The sequence below is a fragment of the Zosterops lateralis genome, assembly GCF_965231275.1.
Source record: "Zosterops lateralis genome assembly, chromosome: 24".
In the NCBI taxonomy this organism is placed as follows: domain Eukaryota; kingdom Metazoa; phylum Chordata; class Aves; order Passeriformes; family Zosteropidae; genus Zosterops; species Zosterops lateralis.
The window spans coordinates 3,103,741-3,115,253 of record NC_139784.1 but is presented as its reverse complement, the minus strand read 5'-3'; the positions used below and the strand labels follow the sequence as shown (position 1 = coordinate 3,115,253).

At 48.5% G+C, this 11,513-nt stretch overlaps 1 protein-coding gene across 1 annotated transcript; it reads left to right on the top strand.

The window, feature by feature from the left end:
- The first annotated feature begins 8,320 nt into the window (after window positions 1-8,320).
- Window positions 8,321-10,333, top strand: DAD1 (defender against cell death 1). Its single transcript, XM_083877741.1, has 3 exons — window positions 8,321-8,551; window positions 9,500-9,650; window positions 10,148-10,333. Exons 1-2 carry the CDS (start codon window positions 8,341-8,343, stop codon window positions 9,628-9,630), a joined length of 342 nt encoding a protein of 113 aa, XP_083733867.1. The 5' UTR covers window positions 8,321-8,340; the 3' UTR covers window positions 9,631-9,650; window positions 10,148-10,333.
- The last annotated feature ends 1,180 nt before the right edge of the window (window positions 10,334-11,513 follow it).

Below are 11,513 nucleotides of genomic sequence, written 5' to 3'. Positions count from 1 at the left end.
GTGGACAGTTCAGGCAGATCCCTCCTCTTGACTTCGTCTCCTCTCTGCTTCTCCTCAGGTGTGATGTGCCCCAGTTCTCTGATAAACTCACTTGTCCTCCACTGGACTCACACCCTTCTAATAACATCTTTGGGTTGTCTTTTTTTGTTCTGTGCACCATTGTCCCAACACAACTGTGCCAAGCATAAAGGATTTAGTGCCTGGCCAGAACAACCTGTGGGTGCAGCCCGGCGTGCAGTGACCCCTCAGTGTCCCAGAGGCACTGCTGGTGTGCTCAGCACATCCACCCCAGGAGGCACAGGGCTGTGCAGAGCTGCTCCAGCCTGCAGGAGGGGTTATCAATCACATGTGCAGGACTAGGGAGGGAGCACAGCCCTCTGCATGTGGCACAGCTGCTCCCCAGCTGCTGAGGTTACTGCCAGAGGCTGAGGCCAAAGCGCCAGTGTCAGGCAGGGATCACACCATCAGTAAGGTTGGAAAAGACTCCCAAGATCATCAAGTCCAACCTTCAGCCAAACACCACCATGTCCTCTAAAGCATATTCCAAAGTGCCACTTCCACTCAGTTTTTGAACATTCCAGGGATGGTGACTAGAGTATTAAATCACCCTTTGGTGGTTTGCTATTGTTGTTCTCTCTTCACTCTTAGAAATGAAGTGACTAAAGTGGATTCCTAAAGCAGAGACCTAAAGGGAGGAGGAAACACATCCTTGTAAGAACTTGTAAGCCAAGTTCATTTCTAAGTCAGTGAGAAGGAGTATCCCAGAACCTTACTTAAATTGGGACTCACTCATCTCAATCAGCTCACTTGTGGTTGTGGAGAGGAAGAAAGGACAGTCAATATTAAAACTCTCTGTTCTGCAGAATCAGAACTCCACATTTGACACTTAATACTTTCCCTCTGCCTGAGGGAAGCAATTCACAGGTTGGGTTTAATTCCTTCACTGCACACCAAGAACAAATCAACAAAATTACCAGTAACCATTAAATATAGGAAGAAAGAGGGACTCCAAGCTGCCACACGACTAAGAGATGGGACTTCAAAGAGGGGGTGCAAAAGTAATCCAAACACAGAGCCTTAAGTCAAAGCTTGAGCAAAAATAGGTTGGAGTTTGAGTTGAAGTTAAAGTTTATTGAAGTCTAAGCTTGAAATCTAAGTTGAAGCTATTGAAGTCAGGATAGAAGGAATTGAAGTCAGGTATGATTCTCACAGTACAGTGTCATATACTTATTACAGCTCAAAATAGGCCACAGCCCTAAACAGCCACAAGATTTTTCCCCACAAACTACAGACAGCCTGTTGTTCGCAGTATTTGACGGCTTTTACAAAATTACACAGTTTTAAAGACTGTGACAGTTACATATGCAGCTCTCTTCCTAGTTCCTTTTCATATCTGTCTTCTCTCTGCACCATGGCCTGTACCCAGACAAGGCTAAGATATCTGGATTCACAAGCTCCACCGTGCCCCAGGAATGTTATGTTATGTTATGTTATGTTATGTTATGTTATGTTATGTTATGTTATGAACAGATATCTGTTCTTCCACACCAAGCTACAGCCCATCTCTTTACTTGTAACATTTTCCTCTAGTTTGCTGATGTTTCCAGAGCTAATTATAAACCAATAGCAAATGATGTTTGGAGATGAGGAATTCTGGTGTAGGAGTGGGAAGTCCATGGTGATATGTGATATGTGTTTCCAGCAAATTCATTCTGCCAGTTGTTAATCCATGGTCTGTACCAGGGCTCATCACACTCAGCTCATTTATCCTCCTGTCTGCCGTGGTTCATTTGAGCTCGAGGTGGCTTCTCTCCCTCTATGACACAGCTTAGCACATGGGCAGAGTCTTATAAGTGACATGTAAATGTATTAATCTTCGAGGGTCCAGCCTTTGCAGAGAAGTGGCTAAAATCAATTAGTGACATGCCATGATCAAGTGTGTCTTGAAAAACCATAAAGGTCTTAATAAGGAAAGAAAATAATACAAACACAAAGGCAAGCCAAACACAGCATAGAGACAGGTCTTCTACTTGCTACAACACCTCACAAAGTGTGGAACTTCTTTGTTCTCTCTCTTTAGTACTTCATAGTGTAGGTGGGTTATTTGGCTCTTGGCCCAGTGAGATCAGCAACAGGCTTTGAGTTCCACTTTCCCAGCCCAATCTGTGCCTCTGGGCTGGCACTGAGCCAATTACTGTGAGAAAACCACAGAACTTTCTAGTTAAACTTCCTAAAATGTCTAAAGGTAAACTGAAACTCTTTCCCTGTTTGGAAACACCTGCTGGGGGTGTGGGAGATGCTTTACTACAGCTCTATTCTGCCTCTTTGCCCCACCATCATCCAGCCAATGCATGCAGTATATGGATGCAATTGTATTTTGACTTGCATTACTGGGCTTTAAGCTTTCACAGGTGTCTGCACTCACATTACAGCAGGCTGGGCAGGACTGCTACTTGTGAAAGTTAGAACCTCATTGGAGAAGTTCACACAGAACTGTCTCCCATGGGAAGAATCCCACGACATAACTGAAGAAACTCCTCTCCCTAAGTGAACTGAAAAAAAGTTTTCAGAAGTGACAAACTGACAAAACCCCCATGTTTTGTTTCCCTGCACTGTCAGTGGGAAGGAAAGAAGGGCTGGGGGTTGGGAAGAAGGTGTTCTAAAGGTTTATTTTTGTTCTTGTTATCCTCTTTTAATTATGTTAATATTTTTTTCTTTATACTTTTTAAGTTTTGAGCCTGTTTTGCCCCTAAATTGTTTCTTCCCAATTTTCCCTCAACTCATGAGCCCCTTTAGTTGTTCTTTTCCCCTTCTCTGCTCAACTATAGCAAAAGAAAATGAGTGAAGAGTTTTTTCGGAGGTGCCTGGCATTCAGCCAATGTGAAACCACAACAACACTCAATGTACAAAAATGGTGAAAAAAATAGAATGGTGCAAGATAATCAGTGCTGATTAACAGTTAGAAATCTTAACACTTTATTCATTCACTGCAAAGACTTCTCTGGAGATGAGAGCTGAGAAGTTTCGATATGAAACTCAAACCACATAGGAATTTGTCACTTCTCACAGTTTTATCTGCTGCTGGTGCTGTGACTCAGTGAGAGTGAGATCTCACATCACAGATCTCCAGCAGCAACCAGTGTGAGGAATACTGGGACTGTGAATTCTGGAAGGGCTGTGCTCTCACCTCAGGCTTTGGAGGGGCTGGCACCAATACAGAACCTTCCAGCTCATGTTCTTTGTGCCCACAGGGTCCAGTGTTGACCCCCATCTCTTACTGGGAATTCACAGTCAAGTGTGCCCAAGTTGTCCATCCAGTCAGTGCCCAGAGATATCATGGCACAGCTTTCCAGCAGTTTTAGGTGCTGTTCTTCTGCCACCTGCTCACTGGTGGCCTCTGTGAAGGCTCATCTCACACAGTTATTCCCATTGTCCTATTGACCACATCCCATTACATTCAGCTGTCCAACCTGAGATCGAGGCAAGGGATGACACCTGTGTGACAACCACAGCCACAGTGATGTGACTGCCACCCCACAGCAGACTTCTAAAAGGATGCAGTCTACCACCACAGCCTAGTGTCTGTCCTTGTTGCCTGCAAAAGGACACTTTTGTGTTTTGTGCATATTCCCTCATGCTTCCAGACTGAAGGACAAGAAAAGTTACAGTGGCAAAAAGACACTAAATGGAATATTATCAGTGTTATCAGAAAAATAGAGAGGTCCAAGACCAGTGTAACCCTGGGAGAAAATACATGTAAGAAAGGGAAATAGAATGACTCTACAGCTCTTCCCACCTTAGAGCAGAGAGCTGTAAGCAGAAGGGAGCAAATTTACATTTGACTGCAAACTGTGGTGCTTTCATGTACTGCCTCTAAAATCCAAAATTCCCCCAGAGTTTAGCACAACACTGAACAGAGTCTCTACAAGATCTGCAGCTTTCACTTTTCTTGGTGGCTCAGAATAACCAGGAAGAAATTAGAATCAGGTCAGGACAGAAGCAGATAGGAGAGAGCAGGGACAGTCTCTGTGCTGGTAACTGAGCCCAAAAGAGGAAATGACTCCTGGTTATGACCTGGCACATCAAATCTTTCTTCTGGTGTACCCTGGGCACATTAAAAGGTTTTCTCTGGGAGAGAATTGAGCTCACTCTCAAAGAGCTAGCAGGGAGAAAGACCCATTAACCCAAGGTGGGTTAATGACTGATTGAAGGGGAATGATCGCCCAGGGCAAACCAAATGGGGATTGTCCCTTCCTAATGCTGGTTCAGGATGCACAAAGGAGAGGTTGGCAATTCAGAATCCACAAATAAGATAAGACCTTTACAGGAGTCAATGGTAGCATTTCAGGGGCAACTAGGAAAGCAACCTTCACAATGAGCTGCTGAGCATGAAGCACTTCTGGTGGAAAGGGAAATTTAATCTCTTGCTTCAGTTGGCTGTCCAGGAGGTGGATGAGCAAAGTTAATCACCTAAAAACTACCTAGAAAAAAAAGAAAAAAAAAAAAAAAAAAAGAAAAAAAAAAAAAAAAAAAAAGAATTGTGAACTATGAGACATCAATTTAAGATGCCTCAGACCAGAGCAGGTTAGTAAATCTCTGTACCCCTCTGGTAGATTGGAAAAGCTTACACAAAGTTATCCACAGGATGAATACATAAGTTTCCCTTCATTAAAACTGAAACCATTAATGATTGCTGGGAGCAGCTCAGCCAACTACCACACAGACTGTTCTGTACATAGGAGAAACCTTGGCTGAAATAAGAGAAAAATACACCAAATAAGGCAAATGAAGCAGAAACTGAACATACATGGAGGGTCTCCCTAACTGGAGAAGACTGGATTCTGTTGAATGAAGCCAAAGCAAGAGACCCCTGTGGAACAGGGGTCTGGCTGTTCATGACTCATAATGAAGCACTGCAGTCCCTGACCCACAGGGCTGCCCATGGGGCAGGGAGGTTGGACCCTCTGGAAAGGGGAGATCCCTACATGGTTAAACCCCCCACAACTGACCACAGTGTGGGAAGAGTGCATGTCTCCAATTAATGCACATGCCATTTTTGGACCCACAATGACATTCCCCTATGGAAATTGAGGTGAATACACAGAGATTTCCTCTCTCAGTCCCAAGGCCTACCTGATGCACCACAAGTCCATGTTAAACAGTTAGAAAGGCACATTATGGCAATCCCTAGGCCTGGAGAAGGGGTGCACCTCCAGGAATAACTTGGCTGGAGGTAGCTCAAGAATTAGCAACTGTTACAGTTCTGCCTGCTTTATCTTGGTGGAGGTCAGGATGAAAGACATGAGAGACATGGAGTTGAGTTCGGTCTTAGTCGTTTATTATATCTTATCTATTTACAGCATTTACAGTCTCACAAAGCATGAGCTCCAACTTGCCAGTTAAAGAAAAAGAGACAAAATCGAGACCTTCTAACTTACCAAGGCTATTTAAGAGATAATTACCCAATATCAAAGTGACACCTATATTATTTATGCTTTTGACCCAATAGTGACCATTTGAGGTCCGCAATGCAGACATCCTTCACCCAGTTAGAGAAAACCACCCAAATTTGTGAAAAAGAAGGAAGAAGAAGGAAGAAGAAGGTGAAGAAGAAGAATCCAGACAATACCCTGAATCCTCCATCTTGGCCCACACACATTACTATATACCAAAACCCCAAACCTAAGTTTTCACCCTGTGAGATCACACAACAATACTCTAACTACACACCCACAACCCCAGTGCTGTCACACAATATTGGGAGCCTGTTCCAAGGCCTCAGGTCAAATGTGGTGCCTGCCTGAGGGTCAGCACCCCTCAGCTCACAAAGCCTGAAATTTTCAGCCTCCAGGGTTCCCACAAGTAAGTACTGGTCAGCAACTGGGGATCTCTGGTACAGGTGGTCCTAAACCAAAAGCAGATATCAGGAGGGTAGGAAGGTCCTAAAACCTCCCTCACCAGGTAATCACTGACAAAATGTGTCACCTTGTGGGAGAGTGAGGTACAGCTTGTGGGTGGAGGATGTTGCAAAAGAAGTAAGGGACAAATTACCCACTACTAATCTGGAAGGCTTGATAAGGAACTGGGATAAGATCAGAGGAGCTCCTGAGGGCGGCTCCCTCAGGAGTCCAACACTGTCATTGCCCCAGCCCCTCTAGAAACTGAACTGACCAGTTTAACCTGTTCTGAGTTGGGAAATTGGACTCTACTGCTCTCAACAAGTGAGCTGGGGAGTGGCACGTGGATTTATGTGTGAAGGCTCACAGAAAAGAGCCAGAGAGATGAGGCAATTCCATTAATTTCCCACAGGCCCCTTTAAATCCTTGGCTACCTTTGTGGTAGATACTGCACAAATGTCAGTGCTTCAAATTGAAGTTGCCACTTGTGACAAATAATTATAGTGGGCACTCAAACCACCACAGCCAGGAAGAGATAAGATAACTTATTTGGTAAATCTTAACCCCAGTGAGATTTACCAAATCCTGGTTACCAGGGGATAAGACAGCCACAGAAATTGTCATGATTGTGAAGTCACTACCAGCAAACCTTGGGGCTGGATCTATTAAAGTGATGTGTCTGAACACATGCCAGAGGCAGGGGATGGGTGTTGGGTCTCCCATCTCCCTCTCTCTTTTGCAAACTGCTCCAAGTCTTCCTCTTTTCAAAATAAATGTGAAACCCTACCCACAGCCCTTGGGAATGTGTGAAGGGATTGCTGCAGTAGCTGCAGAGTTCCAGGAGCAAGGGGCAGTTCTACAATCCTCTCCTGTGGCCTGTCTGTAAACCCAACAGGGAGCAGAGGCTGACAGTGGATTAGCAATGCCTGAGGGCTGACAGTGGCCCTGGGACAGCTGCTGTACCTCATACGGCCAAACTGAGTGTCACAATCCAGCATTAGATCCGTGTGACTATTGGTATCAAAGACATTTATTTTATGGTTCCCTTGCAGGGTCACTGAAGCTGGAGGAAAAGCAAAACCCCTCCAAGAACATATTTAGTGTTAGAGAATGAAGGCATTACTTTATTCTGGCCAGGATGTGCAAAAGAAATAATTAACCCACACATTGCCCAGGTGTGCAGTGAAAATCCTTACATCACACATCACTCTTTATTAGATTTTTCAGGCACTCATACAGTGAAAATCCAGGGAAATTCATTGGTTCTGTGTTCAATAGTTTCAAGTTACACAGTTCTTGGTATTTGGTTTCCTATTAATCTCTTGGTCTCTGATATTAATTAGGTTCTCATTCTTGCTTCTCTCATCTTTTTCTCAGACCAGGTGTCTCCGACCATCCCAGGGGTGATGTCTGGAGTTGATGTTCGTTTATGGTCATTATCTTTTGTGTACTTTCTGTGCTATTCCCAGCCTGCTGAGATTTCAAACTCATCACGCCTTGAGTGACGACACACACCTTTGAAAATAAACTTCAATTCCTTTCCCCTGAGGCAAAGGCGATCAAGACTGACTCAAGTTCAAAAAATTTTAAATTTAGTATACTTTTCCAACAGCAGGAGGCAGACTGGGATCGTTTTTCTTTTAGCTGGGAGAGGAATCAGCGTCGCTTTACTCGCCCCAAGAACAGCGACTCTCCCTGGCCCATCACACTCTGCACAGGAGCTGCCACAGACCGCCCCTGCAGCGGGGACTGAGAATATCCATGTATTGATCACACTCTGATCCGCAGCTCTGATGTCACCATGGCGAGCCACGCTCAGAGAAATATTATCACCCACTTGCAGAGTCTGGGACTTCCATTTCCCACAGAGAAGGTGCTGGTGCCTTAGGATTTTAGTTTTTCTGTTTTTCATATCCTGTACTGCATTAGTACTTCATACTTCAGGCTCAGTACCATGAGAGTTTTTAAAGAAAAAAAAAAAAAAAAAAAAAAAAAAAAAAAAAAAAAAAAAAAAAGGAAAGCAATGGTTTCCCTTTCCCCAGCTCCAAGCAGGGTGATACACGTCTGTTTTCCATCACCCTCGTGGTAGATACAGTCAGCCCCTCAGGACAGCCCCTGGACCGTCCCTAAGCCCCCGGACAGTCTCTCGGCCAGGCACCCCCGGGCACCCCCTCAGCCGAGCCGCCTCAAGGAAGGCCCCGCCCCCAGGAGTGTTGCCGGGCTCTGATTGGCCTTTAGAAGGCAAGATTTTCTAATCTACCCAGCAACAGCCAGCTCTGCGCTCTTATTAGCTTTTGGAAAACACTGGGGGCGCGGCCTCCGCGCAGCCTTCGGCGCATGCGCATATCCAAGTATAGGTCCCCCTATAGCTTTCGGCCACGTCGGTTTGCGCACGCGTGGTGAGGGAGGGCGGTGCGGCGCATGCGCAGTGGCGGCAGCGGCCATGGCGGGCTCGGTGCGGGCCGTGGCGCGGCGGTTCCTGTCCGAGTACGGCGGCGGCACCGCCGGGCGCCTCAAGGCGCTGGACGCCTTCCTACTCTACGTGCTGCTCACCGGCGCGCTGCAGTTCGGATACTGCCTCGGCGTCGGCACCTTCCCCTTCAACTCATTCCTCAGCGGCTTCATCTCCGCCGTCGGCAGCTTCATCCTGGGCGGTCAGTGCCAGGCCCGCCATCTCCTCACGGCCGAGCGCGGGCCGGGGTCACCCTGAGCCTCCGCCCGGGGGCCTCGGGCATGGCGGGGGTCCTTAGAAACCAGCGGGGGTCCGGGGCAGCGCTCAGAGCCGCCGGGGAGCCGCGGGAGCCTCAGACCCCCCGCCCTTTGCCCAGGCCCTTGTCTCCGCAGCCACAGGGCTCGGTGGAACCGGGGGTCCCGCAGTGACACGTGCACGGTGCTGCCTCCCAGAACGCCCCAAACCCGCCCTGTTTGTCTGCAGCTCTTCTCAGCACAGGGGCGGACAGGCTGGGAGAGCTGGGGGTGTTCAGGGGAAGAGAAGGTTGCAATGAGACCTGGAAGCCCCTTCCAGGGCCTAAAGGCCTAAAGACAGCTGGAGAGGGAATTTGGATAAGGGAATGGCTTCCCACTGCCAAAGGGCAGGGTTAGGCGGGATATTGGGAAGGAATTGTTCCCTGTGAGGGTGGGCAGGCCCTGGCACAGGGTGCCCAGAGCAGCTGTGGCTGCCCCAGTTCCTGGCAGTGTCCAAGGTCAGGTTAGATGGGGCTTGGAGCAGCCTGGGATGGTGAAAGGTGTCCCTGGGATTGGAATGAGATGATCTTTAAGATCCCTTCCAGCCCAAATCATTCTGTGTTTCTAACACACCCAGTGGAGGACACAGGAATATCCACACGTCTCTGTGAGTCCAGTCCTGCTCTGAGCTTGTTCTCCTCAGGACTCTGGGCACCCTGTGATGTGTGTGGTGCTGTGGGAGCACTGACTCCATGGCAGCCCCATCCGAATTCCTGCTCTTCTGTAGTAAGGATGGAGTAAATTTTCCCTGGTAGAGCAGTGACCCATCCTGGGCTGGGCTGCCCCAGGCAGGCTGTGCTTCCCACCACAACTCCCTTCTGTGCTCACTGGGGGCTCTTTCTCTCTCTGCTGTGCAGTTTGTCTCCGGATCCAGATCAACCCCCAGAACAAGGGCGAGTTCCAGGGGATCTCCCCCGAGCGGGCGTTTGCCGATTTCCTCTTCGCCAACACCATCCTCCACCTCGTTGTCATCAACTTCGTGGGCTGAGCTCTGGGAGAGGCTGCCAGGTACTGTAGGGTCACAGGAGGGGCAAGCACAGGGCAGCAGGGCTTTTGGGGAGAGCTGGGATGAGAGGGAATCCAGGAATTGAGCTCACAGCTTCCTCTTGGCCAAGCATAGCTGAGCTGTTGTCCTCTGGGTTGGCACAAAGTGAGGATTTACGGCTTTCTGATTTTGACCATTATTGGCTTTTTTAATTAAAGATTTTAACTAGGACTGTTACAGAAACCTACCCACATTCCTCTTTCATGAGAGAAATTTTCGATTCTTTGCAGAAGTTTTGGGAGCTCAAAGTCCTGTTCTCTGTGAGGCTAAGGTATGGCTGGGGCTCAAGTCTGAAGTTTCTTTGCAGATGAGGCAGCTGGGGAGGGACACTTGGGTGCTGGGGAGTGGGGACATGCCCTGCAGTTACTGTGCAAGGGGCCACAGGATCACTGGGGCTTGGGGGAGCTTTGTCCCTTCTGCTGTGCAGTGACATTGCTGATGTTCCCTGCTCTCTTTCCAGGTCTTGAACTGCTCCTGATGGCAAAGCCTGGCATAGAGGACTGCCCAACACACTCTCACCTTCTTCCTTGGTGAAGGAAAGGGATGCAGGGCTCAAGTATTTTTCCCTTCAGAGTGTCCTGTGGAGGGATCTGCAGTCTCACTGTGTAACTGATGCTTTCCATCAATAAAACCCTTTGTGATACTACAGCCTTTTCCATGTTGGTGACAAATACAGAGCTTCTCCTGCATCCAGGTTCTCTTCCCAGGCATGACTCCCTGGTTTTACCTCTCTCCCTTCCTTTCTACCCAGCAGGCTTTTTTCCTGTGCCCCAGTTTTGGAGGGAAGTAGGAAACAAATGATCATGGAAACTCCGTTGTCATCCACCCTTTTCATCTCCCTCTTTCCTGCCTTTTGATCTTCCAGAGTCTGTTGCCAACGTGCCCCCAGGCTTCAAAGCTGTGGAAAATTCAGATGAGGCTGTGGTTGGTGGTCACAAAGGGAAGGAAGTGTCCTCCAGCACATCCCCAGGTGCACCCAGTTCCCACAGACCCTCAGACACACATGGGCCACATCTGGATGTGGGGCACACCTGGATGTCCCAGGTGGACTTGGAGGCTCCCTAAGGGCTGTGGGTGATGCAGGGTTGGTGTTCCTGCACTCTGCTGTGCTGATAAACACAGGGATGGTGGCATGGACTGAAAGCTGTGAGGGCCTCAGAGTGGCACTGGAGCTGCCCTGGGGCCAGGGAGGAGTTCTCCCCCTCAGAATCCCACGATCAGTCCTGCTCTGAGTCTGTTCTCCTCAGGAATCAAGGATCCCCACAGGATCAAGGTTGGCAGAGACCTTCAAGATCATCCAGTCCCACCATCCACCCCTCACTGTAATTAAACCTCATCACCCAGAGCCAGATCCTGACAACCTCAGGGTTGTTGGCTTCACCACTCCCTGGGCAGCCCCTTCCAGGGCCCTGATCCCCTCTGACTCTCCCCTGTCTCAGCTCAGGGCCATTCCCTGGGTCTGCTCACTGCAGTCACAGCACAAGGGCCTGACCCACCTCACTGCAGCCTTGCAGAGATGTGATGTGACCCCTTCTGGGCCAGCTTCACACTAAACAGCCCCAGCTCCCTCAGCCATTCCTCACAAAAAAAAGTGTTTCCTAGTCCGTTTGTGAGCCCTGTTCTCTTCCCTGGACACACTCCAGCCCCTCAAAGTCCTTTCTGAAGTGAAGGGTGTGGAACTGAGGGCAGCACTCGATCTACAGCCTCCCCAACACCGGGTGCAGGGGTGATCCCTTGCGGCTGCACTGTTGGTACAAGGCAGGTTGCTGTTGGCCGCCTTGGCCACTTGGGCTCACTGTTGACTCACGCTGAACCATCTGGCAACC

What these genes read in the sequence shown, in the direction of transcription:
- DAD1 (XM_083877741.1), top strand. Translation starts at nt 8,341, where the DNA reads ATGGCGGGCTCGGTGCGGGCCGTGGCGCGGCGGTTCCTGTCCGAGTAC. An exon ending in CGGCAGCTTCATCCTGGGCG is followed by an intron (nt 8,552 to 9,499) that starts GTCAGTGCCAGG and finishes TCTGCTGTGCAG; the next exon opens with TTTGTCTCCGGATCCAGATC.